Raw genomic sequence first — 12,560 nt, 5'->3', positions numbered from 1 at the left:
AAAAGTTGAAGGGAATAAAGAAGAATGTAATTCAAGAAACTATAAATTTTGAGCATTATTATGATTGTTTGATGTTGAGAAGGGAAGAGTATAGACAGATGAATACAATAAGAAGTTATAAACATCAATTATATACAGAGGAGATAAATAAAAAAGCATTAGGGGCTTTTGATGATAGGTTTATTTTAGATAATGGAATTCATAGCATCCCTTATGGATATAAGTGTTAAGCAATAAGATAAATATAAGTGTTAAGCAATAAGATAAGTGTTTAGATAAACACAAGAATTAAGATATACATAAGTGTTAAGATATTTAAAATAAGTACAAGTGTTAAGATATACATAATAATTAATATTTAAAAAAGGGAATGGGGGGGGGGGGGGGGGAGGTTAATGGGCTACCGCCGCCTTTTTTTTTACTGGGATATAAATGATAGAACCAAGCAATAACCAAACCAAAGAGTGGAGAAAAACACAGCCTTGGTATTTTAATGGAAAGCATAACGAATGTGAAAAATATCAAATGTCTTAATGAAGAAATAACCAAAAGAAAAGTAAATAAAACAAATAAGCGAATAAATTTAAGTACAAATAAGTTAGAGGCTCCTCCCAGAGGAGTCAACATCCTTGAATGGACAGAAAATTTTGATGGTTGCCAAGAAATCAATGGGAAAATAATTTACTACAATCTTAAAATGATATGTGGCTCAGGAGGTGCTCAAACAAGAACATTAAGAGAGGTCTATCATTTCATCTCTGCTCAACAAAGATACTTGTACCAAGAACCAAGTTCCATCATATTGTTTGTTAATATACTTGATGGTGATGAGTGTTGTAAGAAATTTAAATTATTCCCTAAAATAAAACATAAGCAAATATTAATTGGTCCACTTAGTGAGTATAATCAAATGCAGTCCCCTTCCCAATTTTCCCTTCCACCACAAGTAGTCGGAGAATGGGGTGTCTTGAATGCGCCGACTAACAGCGAACAAACGTAGTGAGTGAGAATGAGCGTCAGCGAATGTCTGTTGAACATCTTGAAATCTTGGGGATAAAATCTAGTTGAAAATCCAGTGAGTCAATAATTAACCTTAATTTTCTCCATTGACTTCAATGTTAAATCTTTTGTGCTTCAGAACCTATGAGTAGTCGTTAGGTCTATTGAGGATTTAATATTTGTCAATAGGTTGTCCCAAAAGAGGATGAAATCTGGTTGAAAATCCAGTGAGTCAATAAGTTTTTCCCTTTTTCCCCATTGACTTCAATGTTACATTTTTTGTGCTTCAGAACCCCCATTTTCCTACTACACACACACCTAACCAAATAGAATCTAACGTTCTAACTAAACCACAGAATGTTCACATCAATTCACCAACACACAAATCAATACACAGGCCCTCTATTTATAATGAAATTCCCCTTTTCTGTAAACACAAATGACACACTTCCAGTTTAATTAATTATTTACAAAAAGCTAATGAAAGGTGTAGAAGAGAAATAAATACAGATCAAAGACAAAGGAGAATAACGCAGGACCTAGCCTTCAGCAGTTATACTCCACCAATCTCAAATGCTGCAACAGGTAAGAGCTACCAGAGGTTTGTGAGACATTTATAAACTGAAAAATAAGTGGCTGACGGCAAATCAAAACAATGTACAGGTGAGGAGAAAGTAAAGACTGTGGTATCAGGTATGGCAATAAATGGCATTGAGCTGATAAAGTGTTAAAAAGTTACTGGAAAAGTTTAGATATAGACACCTTCCAGTGACAGGAAATAAAGGGGTCAAAGAAATGGAGGTTTGAAGAAAGCTTGAAAGCATTAGAACACAGGCTCTGTGCATGGGCCTCCTGATGAGCAATCCCAATGATTCCCAGTAAATTAGCCTACACACCATCCAGTAATGCAGAGCAAGATGAAAATCGCCTTTGTCCCAAAAGGAGAAATACTCCATTGAGGTTGAGTACAAAGTAAGTAGTGAGAAGTTGAGAAAAAAATGCTTGACCTGATGTAGTATATAGAGCTTGTATGAGGCTTTGATGGCCAGCTTGAAACATTGTCTGCTGAATGTCATGTCTGACTTCCAGTCCCAATAGCTCATATAGTTAAGTTATTCTTACCCTCTCCATACCCTCTCAATCTCCACCCATAACTTTGCCCTCAACATCGACGGTTTCCCAGTATCCACCTCCTCTCACATCCGGAATCTTGGCATCATCTTTGACCAAACCCTCTCCTTCGACAAATACACTAAACAGATCACAAAGACAGCCTTCTTTCACCTGAAAAACATCGCCCGTCTCCGTCCATCCCTCTCCTCCTCTCCTCCTCCATCACTTCCCGTCTGGACTACTGCAATAGCCTCCTTTATGGTTCACCCTCAACAATCACCAATAAACTCCAATACATTCAGAACTCCGCTGCCTGTCTACTCACCCATTCCCGGACCCGTGACCACATCACCCCCGTCCTTTACAAGCTTCACTGGCTCCCCATCTCCCAGAGAATCCAGTACAAAATCCTCCTCTTGACCTACAAAGCCCTCCATAACCTGGCCCCATCCTACCTGGCTGACCTCCTCTCCAGACACACTCCCACCCGCAACCTCCGCTCTGCTGGTACCAACCTCCTGACCCCCCCCCCCCCCCCCATCCGGACCAAATTTAGATCCTGGGGGGACAGGGCCTTCTCCATCGCTGCTCCCACCCTCTGGAACTCGCTACCTCACACCATCAGAGACTCCTCCTCACTCACCACATTCAAAACATCACTCAAGACCCACCTGTTCAACACTGCATTCAACATTTAACCCACAGCATCTAACCCCTGACTATCTCCTCTCCTTCTCCCTCCTTTGTGCTTTGAATATTTCCCTATTGATTCTTCTTTTTTGCAATTGTCTTTATGTTTTGCTATGCATTATGTTTTGCACTCTGTCAAAGCGTCTTTGGGCTTCCTGAAAAGCGCTATATAAAATAAATGCATTATTATTATTATTATTATTATTCTGGAGGCTAATCTCAGAAGAATATAGGAGAATAACAATAGTCTCTCTGGAATGGAGGATTAATGACTTGAATTTTCCAGGATGGAATACCATGCTACAAGTGACAAGCAAGCTTCTGTACTCTCTAAAGCTTGAAAGGGCTACAGGATGTGTTGCAGAAATTAGGAACTTATTGACAAAAGATGATGCGTTTTCCTTTGTGTATTATTACCTCCGCCACTGAAGGTGGATGGAGGTTATGTTTTCACCCCTGTCTGTCTGTTTGTCTGTCTGTTTATAAACAAGATATCTCAAGAAGGCGTGGACGGATTCGAACAAAATTTGGCGGAGAGGTTGGGTCGACATCACGGATGAGAAAGACATCACGGTCAAACTTCCTCCCGAATGTTTTGTTCCCAAACTCTTCTGCATATCTCCAGAGGGAGAGGTTGAAATCTGTTGTTTTGGATCATTGTGTTGCAAAGATTAGAGCCAGTAATTTTCCATTGAAAAAGTGCCTTTCCCGTTTCCAAAAAAACTAAATTCAGTTTTGCGTTAATGATGGGGAAAGAAGCATTTATTTGTGCACTTGTATTGAAAAAAAGAATTTTCCTCAAGCCTCCACCCTTCAAATCCTCCACAGTGCCCCTTAGTGGTGTAATTTGTCACTAGGGTGACGTGTAAACACAAGGGATAATAAAATCAAAATCAAATTGTAAACATCAGGTGGGAAAAATATGGAAACTGGATACGTGAGACGTGGCACTCTCAACTAAATTCATCTTAATTACGATGTCTATGTATGCTCATCTGCCAATGACGTGCGCAGACATCCAGAATAAGAGTTCATTTTTAACTCAACTGGATGGTCGTCCAGTTGAGTTCATCACAAACTGAACCCTCCGGCGTCTATTAACTTTTCGACGTTAACACTCCAGCGTCCACAAATATCAACCGATTCTGATCAAACTTGACATGCAGCATCCTTACTCCAAGGACCAGGTTGGTATTACATTTCAGCCCGATCCGTTGAAAAATGGCGGACTTAGGCGACCATTTTGTTTTTGGTCATGAAAACGATGTCAACACTCTAGCGTCCACAAATATTAACAGATTTTGATCAAACTTAGAATGTTTAACCCTCACCACACAAGGTAGGATGATATTGCATTCCAACCCGATCTGTCACAAAATGGCCGCCATAGGCCGCCATATTGTTTTCAGCTCCGAAACGACGTTAAGACTTTAACGTCCACAAATATTTATGGATTTTGATCAAACTTGGTGTGTGAGTTCAGTTGAGTTCTGCTTCCCTGGAAGCTCTAGCTATTTACCGTACCATGAACCAGCCTTTCTGATCTGCCAGAGATTTACACCTAAGATTACACTTTAATCGTGTGCAGACCAAAGGAATCATGAGACTTAAAACTGAATAATGGATATATAATTAAATAATCACTTGCTGCTCCAGATGAAAAATATATGATAACATAATTATGCACCATGTGGAGGGTTTGTGACTGTCTCTGTGAGCTAGTGTTTTTCCTTAAACAGAAAATACCAACAATGTTGGGGGTCCATGGGTGGGTGGGGATGGTTTATGCCATGAAAAACCACGAATAGCCAGAGCAGCGGGGCCGCAAATGTAGTAGCAGGTCACATTTTATAAACCGCGAATGCATGGGGTCCGTGAATGTCGAATCCACAAATGTAGGGGTTTCACAGATACTGAAAAAACAACAGGAAATATTGAGCTTCGATGACACCATCAGCCTAATATTTGACACCATCACCATCAGCCATCAGCCATCAGCCCAATATAAAACCAATTTAATGTAGGAGATCCCTCAGGATGAATAGGATGAAATCATACATTTATAAATTTTCTAGATTTATTTGAGAGGATCAGGAAATATTGAGCTTCGATGACACCATCAGCCTAATATTTGACACCATCACCATCAGCCATCAGCCATCAGCCCAATATAAAACCAATTTAATGTAGGAGATCCCTCAGGATGAATAGGATGAAATCATACATTTATAAATGTTCTAGATTTATTTGAGAGGATCATTAAATGATGCAGAATTGAATTATTTTTCTTTAGCAACCATATAATACAACTGAAAATTTTAAAGCAACGTCGATAACAATACTTCAGTTATTACCTCCGCCACCAAACGTGGATGGAGGTTACATTTTCACCTCTATCTGTCTACCTGTCTGTCTATGAACAAGATATCTCAAAAAGTTGAGGACGGATTCGGACGAAATCTGACAGAGCTAGTGTATGTGACCCGGACGAAACGATTAGATTTTGGTGAAGATTCTGATTCGGATCCGGCGACTAGAATTTTTAAAGTGATTCTTCACCATTGGGAGATAAGGCCAAAAACGATACATAGCAGGATATCTCAAAAAGTTAGGGACTGATTTGGACGAAACTTGGTGGAGAGGTTGTGTGTGTGACAATGACTAATCAATTCGACTTTGGTGAATATCTGAATATGGATTCAGATACAAGCGTTATTATTTTTAAGTGATTCTTCACCATTGAGAGATAGGGCTAAAATCAATACAGAGCACAATATCTCAAAAAGTTAGAGACGAATTTGGACGAAACTTGGTGGACTGGTTTGGTGTGTGACACGGACTAATTAATTATATTCTGGTGAAGATCTGAGTATGGATTCGGATACGAGAATTATTTAATTTTTAAGTGATTCTTTAACATTGAGAGATCGGGCGAAAAGCAATATATAACATGATATTTAAAAAAGTTATGGATGAGTTATGAATAAACTTAGTGAATGAGTTGGTTGGGTGACAAGAACAAGCCGATTAGATTTTGGTCCAGGTCCGAATCCAAATCCGGCCTATCAGTTGGCTACAAAACGTAAACTGTTCAGCCTGGCGGAGGTATGCGATCTACTGAGTGGCGTTCTAGTTTAACTCTATAATCGACCAATTTTGCAATGAGACTCAGAAATCTGCTAATTTGTGGAAACTTAAAGTACACCAGAAAACTGGAATGTCTGCAATATCTGCAATATCAACACTGTTGGTTTGATTTGTTTGTACGAATGTACAGTATACATGTATGTATGTATGTATGTATGTATGTATGTATGTATGTATGTATGTATGTATGTATGTATGTATAACCAGTGTACAATTTTAAGTATGGCTGCCAATATTTAGCCCAACACTTTGATATCGTTGCATGCAGGACCAAGTTGGTCCTGCCATATTCTAGTGCTTGCACCATGCTCACCCAAGGTGGAATGTCCGAATATGCCGCTGCATTCCTGAAGCCGTGCTCAGTACTTTATCGCAGTTAGGCCACATGCACTTGAACATCAGCTTCAGGGAATTCTGTGCAGTGCAAGAAGTTTGTGTATGAACAATCTTCAACTGATTTCCGCATGTGTAGGAAAAGGAGACGCCATAAAAGTGATAAATAACAATGACTGTTTACGCAGAAAGTGTAAACGAATGATTATTAAAATTGGTGAACTAAATTAGCCTGTAGCACCAAGATCATACCTTTCTCTTCCTCGGTGAAGGCTCTTCTACCAAAGCACCGTTGGTATCTTTGCCTTCTATTGATTGCTCCATTGTGCAGCCACTAAAATTTGGCAGGATGGGATGTGTGGAGGGCAGGGCCTTTCCTGACTCAGCCAAAGCAGAACTTCCATTCAACATCAACAGTCCCTTTTGAGCTCTACAAGAAGCACCAAGAACTACCAATCCATTTGGGGGAGGTGCATCTCCTTTTGTTATTGGCTCATGGAGAACATCACAATCGGTGCTGTCCATGAGTGTCAGAGGGTTCATAGTTGTGTTATTAGCAGAACACAAGGTGTCAGGTATTGGTGGTGTTGTGGAACCGCCGGTCAAAGGTGAGGGTGGTGTTGGGGGGCTCCAGCAATCCTTTTGGGTATTCCTTCTCCAACCGTTATCACCGTTGCATGCAGGCACATCAGGCCATGAGCCGCGGCAAGGAACTGAAAGTTAAATGACAAAAGTCACACCAAGGTCTACAAAACATGTGACTTCCAATCACTGCTCAATAATAAGGGCAAAAAAGGCCCAAAATGAAAGCACTAAAACCTAAAGATAACGGATCCATGATTGAAACTTGTACTAGGAAAACCTTTGCCGTTCAAAAGTCATTCTTCTCACAAATGGGATATTGAGGAAATACACACATACACTACATGACCAAAGGTATATGGACACCCAAACATCACACATCTCATTCCAAAATCATGGGCATTAATATGGAGTTGGTCCCCCCCCTTTGCTGCTATAACAGCCTCCACTCTTCTGGGAAGGCTCTCCACTACATGTTGAAACATTGCTGCGGGGATTTGCTTCCATTCAGCCACAAGAGCATTAATGAGGTCGGGCACTGATGTTGGGCGATAAGGCCTGGCTCGCAGTCGGCGTTCTAATTCATCCCAAAGATGTTTGATGGGGTTGAGGTCAGGGCTCTGTGCAGGTCAGTCAAGTTCTTCCACACCGATCTCAACAAACCATTTCTGTATGGACCTCGCTTTGTGCATGGGGGCATTGTCATGCTGAAACAGGAAAGAAAGGTCCTTCCCCAAACTGTTGCCACAAGGTTGGAAGCACACAATCGTCTAGAATGTCATTGTATGCTGTAGCGTTAAGATTTCCCTTCACTGGACCTAAGGGGCGAGCCCGAACCATGAAAAACAGCCCCAGACCATTATTCCACCTCCACCAAACTTTACAGTTGGCACTATGCATTCGGGCAGGTAGCGTTTTACTGGCATCCGCCAAACCTAGATTTGTCCGTCGGACTGCCAGATGGTGAAGCGTGATTCATCACTCCAGAGAACGTGTTTCCAATGTTCCAGAGTCCAATGGGGACGAGCTTTACATCACTCCAAGCAACGCTTGGCATTGCACATGGTGATCTTAGGCTTGTGTGTGGCTGCTCAGCCATGGAAACCCATTTCATGAAGCTCCCAACGAACAGTTGTTGTGCAGACGTTGCTTCCAGAGGCAGTTTTGAACTCGGTAGTGAGTGTTGCAACCGAGGACAGACGATTTTTACGCGCTACGTGCTTCGGCACTCGGTGGTCCCGTTCTGTGAGCTTATATGGCCTACCACTTCGTGGTTGAGCTGTTGTTGCTCCTAGACGTTTCCACTTCACAATAACAGCACTTACAGTTGACCAGGACAGCTCAAGCAGGGCAGAAATTTGACAAACTGACTTGTTGGAAGGTGGCATCCTATGGTGGTGCCACGTTGAAAGTCACTGAGCTCTTCAGTACGGCCCATCCTACTGCCAATGTCTGTCTCTCGAGATTGCATGGCTGTGTGCTTGATTATATATAACTGTCAGCAATGGGTGTGGTTTAAATAATCAAATCCACTAATTAGAAGGGGTGTCTGCATACTTTTGGTCATGTCGTGTAAATATATATATATAATATTTTTATGGTCATAATGTGAAAGATCCCATGACCTTCCCTTATTCTAAACATGCAGGTCTGCCAATGGTGTCTGTGGGAAGAATCCATCGCTGCTAGCAATTATCTTGGGGTCGGTAATGGCCCCGATTATCTACAATGATAGATTTGTGACTGACTGGGCCTAAACTAAAGGGATAATTTTCACTGGCTTTTCTCCCAGCCATATAATAAATTGTGTTCTGTGTGAATGTGCTTGGTGGTTCGTGATTGGAGTAATACAATCCCACATTTCCTTTCACAAATGTAGGCCTGAGAGTCATGTGTGAGGATTATGTAAACCATACTTTTCAGCCCATTATAGTCTATTGCCTGCGTAGTTTTCAGCAATGTGACATTTGTAACGAGGAATCAAGATACATTAATTGATTGTACTTCATTTATTTGTCACAGGACTCTGTTATGGTCATAGCTGGATGAGATGCCCGACATACATTGTCACATGCGTACAAAATGGTCAAAGTACAAATTGAACAAAAAACAAATTCAGCCTGTGTATGTACCGTTGTCCAGCGTTGGGCTACTGGGAGGACGGAGTACATTGGCAGGGCTGGTGGAGAGACTGGTCAGCACCATCGCAGCTGCTACGTCATCCATACCAGAGTCCCTGGAGAAGGAAGATAATTTGAGAACAATAAATCAGCAAGTTGGTGTGATATTCTCACCATGTTATTAATGACAAAACCTGCCATTTTCCGATCAACATGTCATACTTAATGACATTGTCATTTATCATTAGTTTAAAATGTATAGTGACTTTAATTGCCCATCACCCCAGTCCGCTCTCCCCTTCCACGATATAATAAGCTTCCTGCTCATCTCCACTTCTTTTGTCCCCAGTCTTATCTCATCTATGGAATAGCCTCGCCGAGTTGGTCCAGTCTTTTCATGCAGTCTTCCAAGATGGCTGCCAAAAACATCTTGTTGTTGTCTCCCAAACCTACCCACGACCTTTTCTATTTTCATTCAAGGTATTCATATATCCACAATTGTCTGTACATCCCATGTCGACCTCTTCCCCTTTACCCCCATCATCACTGCATTCGTCATTTACCTTCCATCGCACAGCTCTTGCCTGAGCCCCGGCCTCTGTATATTTAAAGAAAAAGAAAAAACAAAAAGCAGCTGCCTGTCTCTGTAACCAAATAGGTGTCCACATTAGACTAGGACTGCACTCAACCTCTTAACAGAGTGTACGTGTGCACAAACTGCTCACTACATCACACCTCATGTTTACAAATCAAATCTTAATTTCCTCGTGCGTACACCTGCATGGATGAATCGCTCTCGACCTCTTAATCATGTGAACATCTGACTATCTCTTCAGTAGAATCACTGGTGTTTTAACCCTCAATGTTGGCAATGCCTTACAAATAAGTCCAAATTATACAACCTGAAGCCTCACTGAAGCCTTCCCAATGCATTTCACTACTGGCTTGCTTACTTGGTATTCAATTTTACCTGTGACATGTCACAGGTCTACAAGTTGTTGCGTTGTTGTTGTGGGTAGATTTTTGAAAAGTGCACCCAATGGTCAAACAACTGCCGGACAAAATTAAATGGCCGCCATCTTGTTTCCTGGTATGGCCTAACACATTAGGCCTGTATATGCCTCTGATGAATATACACTCTCTGGCTTTGTTGCGTTCGATTTCCATTGGCTATGTTTGGGTCCTGTGTTAAATTATTAGTAAGGTTTAATCAGGCCTGTACACGCCTCCCTAAAAAATAGCATTATGTAATTTTTGAACGGCGCCACATCCGCCTTTCCCAATCAACCCATTACCGGATTGTTAAAGCCTATTCATTTTTAATTTTTTTTGTATACAGAATCGACACCCGTGTAAGAGCTAACACATTGAACATGAAAACATGCACAGACACATAAAACATGCAATGAAGGGAGCGGGACACAAGATGGGGAGAGAGGGGGAAGCACACAAGTACAACATTTGAGAGCAGAGACATCGGGAGATCTGTGGGAGGTAGAGGACTTGGGGGGAGGAGGCACGGGAAGGGGGTTGAGGGGTGGGTGAGATAAAAAAAAAAAAACACACGGACACTGCTAGGACTTCCAGGAAAGAAGTCGGTATTTCAGAAAAGTGGATCTGGGGTGAATTAACAGGGGTAGAAAAGATCAAGGTTTTGGATGGGGGAAGACAAGAGATGGTGGTGAACAGCTGTTTTAAAGTTGTGCGTAATGGCAAAGTTCCATACCACGAATGACCACATACAGGTTTTTATAAACAAAAGGTTTATTGCCACAAGGAGAGCAGGAGGGCTGAAACCTGGTAACTGAATACACCTCTGGCATTTGAGGCCCAAGCCTAGATCTACTGTAATCTATATATCCCATAGAGGACAAATAATAACATAACCCTTACTGCCGCTCCTGTTAGGAGTGGGTGCACTAGTTGCGTGAAACCAGACCCAGCTGTCCGTCAGATTCGTAATTGATATTGAACCAAACCATGAAGGCCCTCGAAGATCAATTGTATCATACCTTCAACAGGAAGCATGGGGTACTCGGGTAGTTAAGTGGACAGAGGAGGCGAAAAATATATATTGTGTGTCGCAGGATGTGACCACAGTGCGGTCATTCTTGTTATTGTACACATTGATATAAGGCTTCTTTTTTTTTAGTATACAGGATCGAGGCTCGTGAAAGATCTAACATTTATCACACAAAAAATCAAACAGACACACAAAACATATAAGGGGAGTGGTAGACAAGATGGGGAAAGAAGGGGAAGCACAAACACAACATTTGAGAGCAGGGACATCGGGAGATCTGTGAGAGGGAGAGGGCTTGGGGGGAGGAGGCATAGGAAGGGGGGGGGGGGGGGGGAGAAGTATAAAACACAAGGACACTGCAAGGACTTCCAGGAAAGAAGTTGGAATTTCAAAAAAGTGGATCTGGGGTGAAATTAGCGGGGGTACAAAAGATCAAGGTATTGGATGGGGGAAGATAAGAGATGGTGGTGAACAGCTGTTTTAAAGACCTGGAGGGAGGAGTGACATTGAATAAATTGTATTGGGATTTGATTTAGTGGGATTTAAAGGCTCATAGTGAATGGAGCTTTAAATAAATTGCATACAGGACAAAGTTACAGTATTCGGAGACATCGTTGTACTTTAATGGGAGTTACAAGGGCATTAGCAGACAATGGACAAATACATGATACAGTATTTGGGATTTGAACCTGAGTTCCCTGCATCATGATCCATCAGTTTAGATTAGAACGTTAAACAGGCCAAGCCAATCCAGGTTGATACACGATATTTCGTTTTCATTTTTAAAACCTTCATGATTCCCAAAAAAAATTCTGCCAGGTTCTGTCTCTTCAAAACCAGGTCCTGTGGAAAGCGAACATCATCAATTGAACAAGACTTCACAGGTCAGGATGACATTTCCAAAGTGGATATGTATGTCTTCCACTCATAAATGTGAAAATTTGTATAAAGCCAAAATTCCATCTTTGAAGATCAGAGTGAAGTTCACCATTTTTGGGAGGTGGTTGGGGGAATTCAACTGTAGCTGTCAGGTTTTTTGACAAATCTGATTTGTGGAGCACTCAAGGTACAGTGCAATACGTGTAACGCATAATTGACACGTGGTTGTTTGAATTTAGATCAAATAATTCTCATAAACCTCAACAAGTTTATTTTAAAAAGTTTTAACGTTTTAGTTTAAAAAAAAAAATTAATTTATTTTTATTTTTATTATTTTTAATTAATTTTTTTAAATTTTAATTTATTAAATTAAATTTTAATTAAATTTTAATTAAATTTTAATTTAAATTTAAATTTAATTTTTAAAGACAACAAGTTAAAAAAAAAAATTCCAGAAAAAAAAATTAACATTCCGACCACAGCTTTACTCAATTAGGTTTGGACGTCACAGAATAATCACCGAATCAAGATTGTGGAGCAATCAAGGTACAGTATGTGCAACTCACGAGGGCTAACAAGCCCAAAACACGTGTTCGTGGATGTTTCTTCTCTGGGGTGGACTGGTCTATAAAATTGGGAATGAAATTCGCTCCCGGTATTGGCTACAGTTCAAA

At 40.9% G+C, this 12,560-nt stretch overlaps 1 protein-coding gene across 9 annotated transcripts in view; it reads right to left on the bottom strand.

The window, feature by feature from the left end:
* LOC137436574 (zinc finger protein 704) overlaps window positions 1–12,560 on the bottom strand; it is a 158,873-nt gene that overhangs the window by 56,583 nt on the left and 89,730 nt on the right. For 5 of the 9 annotated variants that reach the window (XR_013624940.1, XM_078786568.1, XM_078786567.1 and 2 more), the window contains 3 exons: window positions 8,997–9,100; window positions 6,535–6,995; window positions 6,263–6,363 (listed from right to left, as the gene is read on the bottom strand). Coding sequence is in view for 7 of the 9 variants with exons in the window: in XM_078786567.1 (XP_078642693.1) it covers window positions 6,263–6,363; window positions 6,535–6,995; window positions 8,997–9,100 (666 nt within the window). In the remaining 2 variants the exon portion in view is untranslated. Of the gene's footprint in view, window positions 1–6,262; window positions 6,403–6,534; window positions 6,996–8,996; window positions 9,101–12,560 lie in introns of all 9 variants that reach the window. The other 4 variants (XR_010986310.2, XM_068130487.2, XM_068130485.2 and 1 more) reach the window with 1 other exon arrangement.

This window comes from Myxine glutinosa, chromosome 11 (genome assembly GCF_964187855.1).
Source record: "Myxine glutinosa chromosome 11, kmMyxGlut1.1, whole genome shotgun sequence".
NCBI lineage: Eukaryota > Metazoa > Chordata > Myxini > Myxiniformes > Myxinidae > Myxine > Myxine glutinosa.
This window is presented reverse-complemented; position numbering and strand designations above follow the sequence as displayed.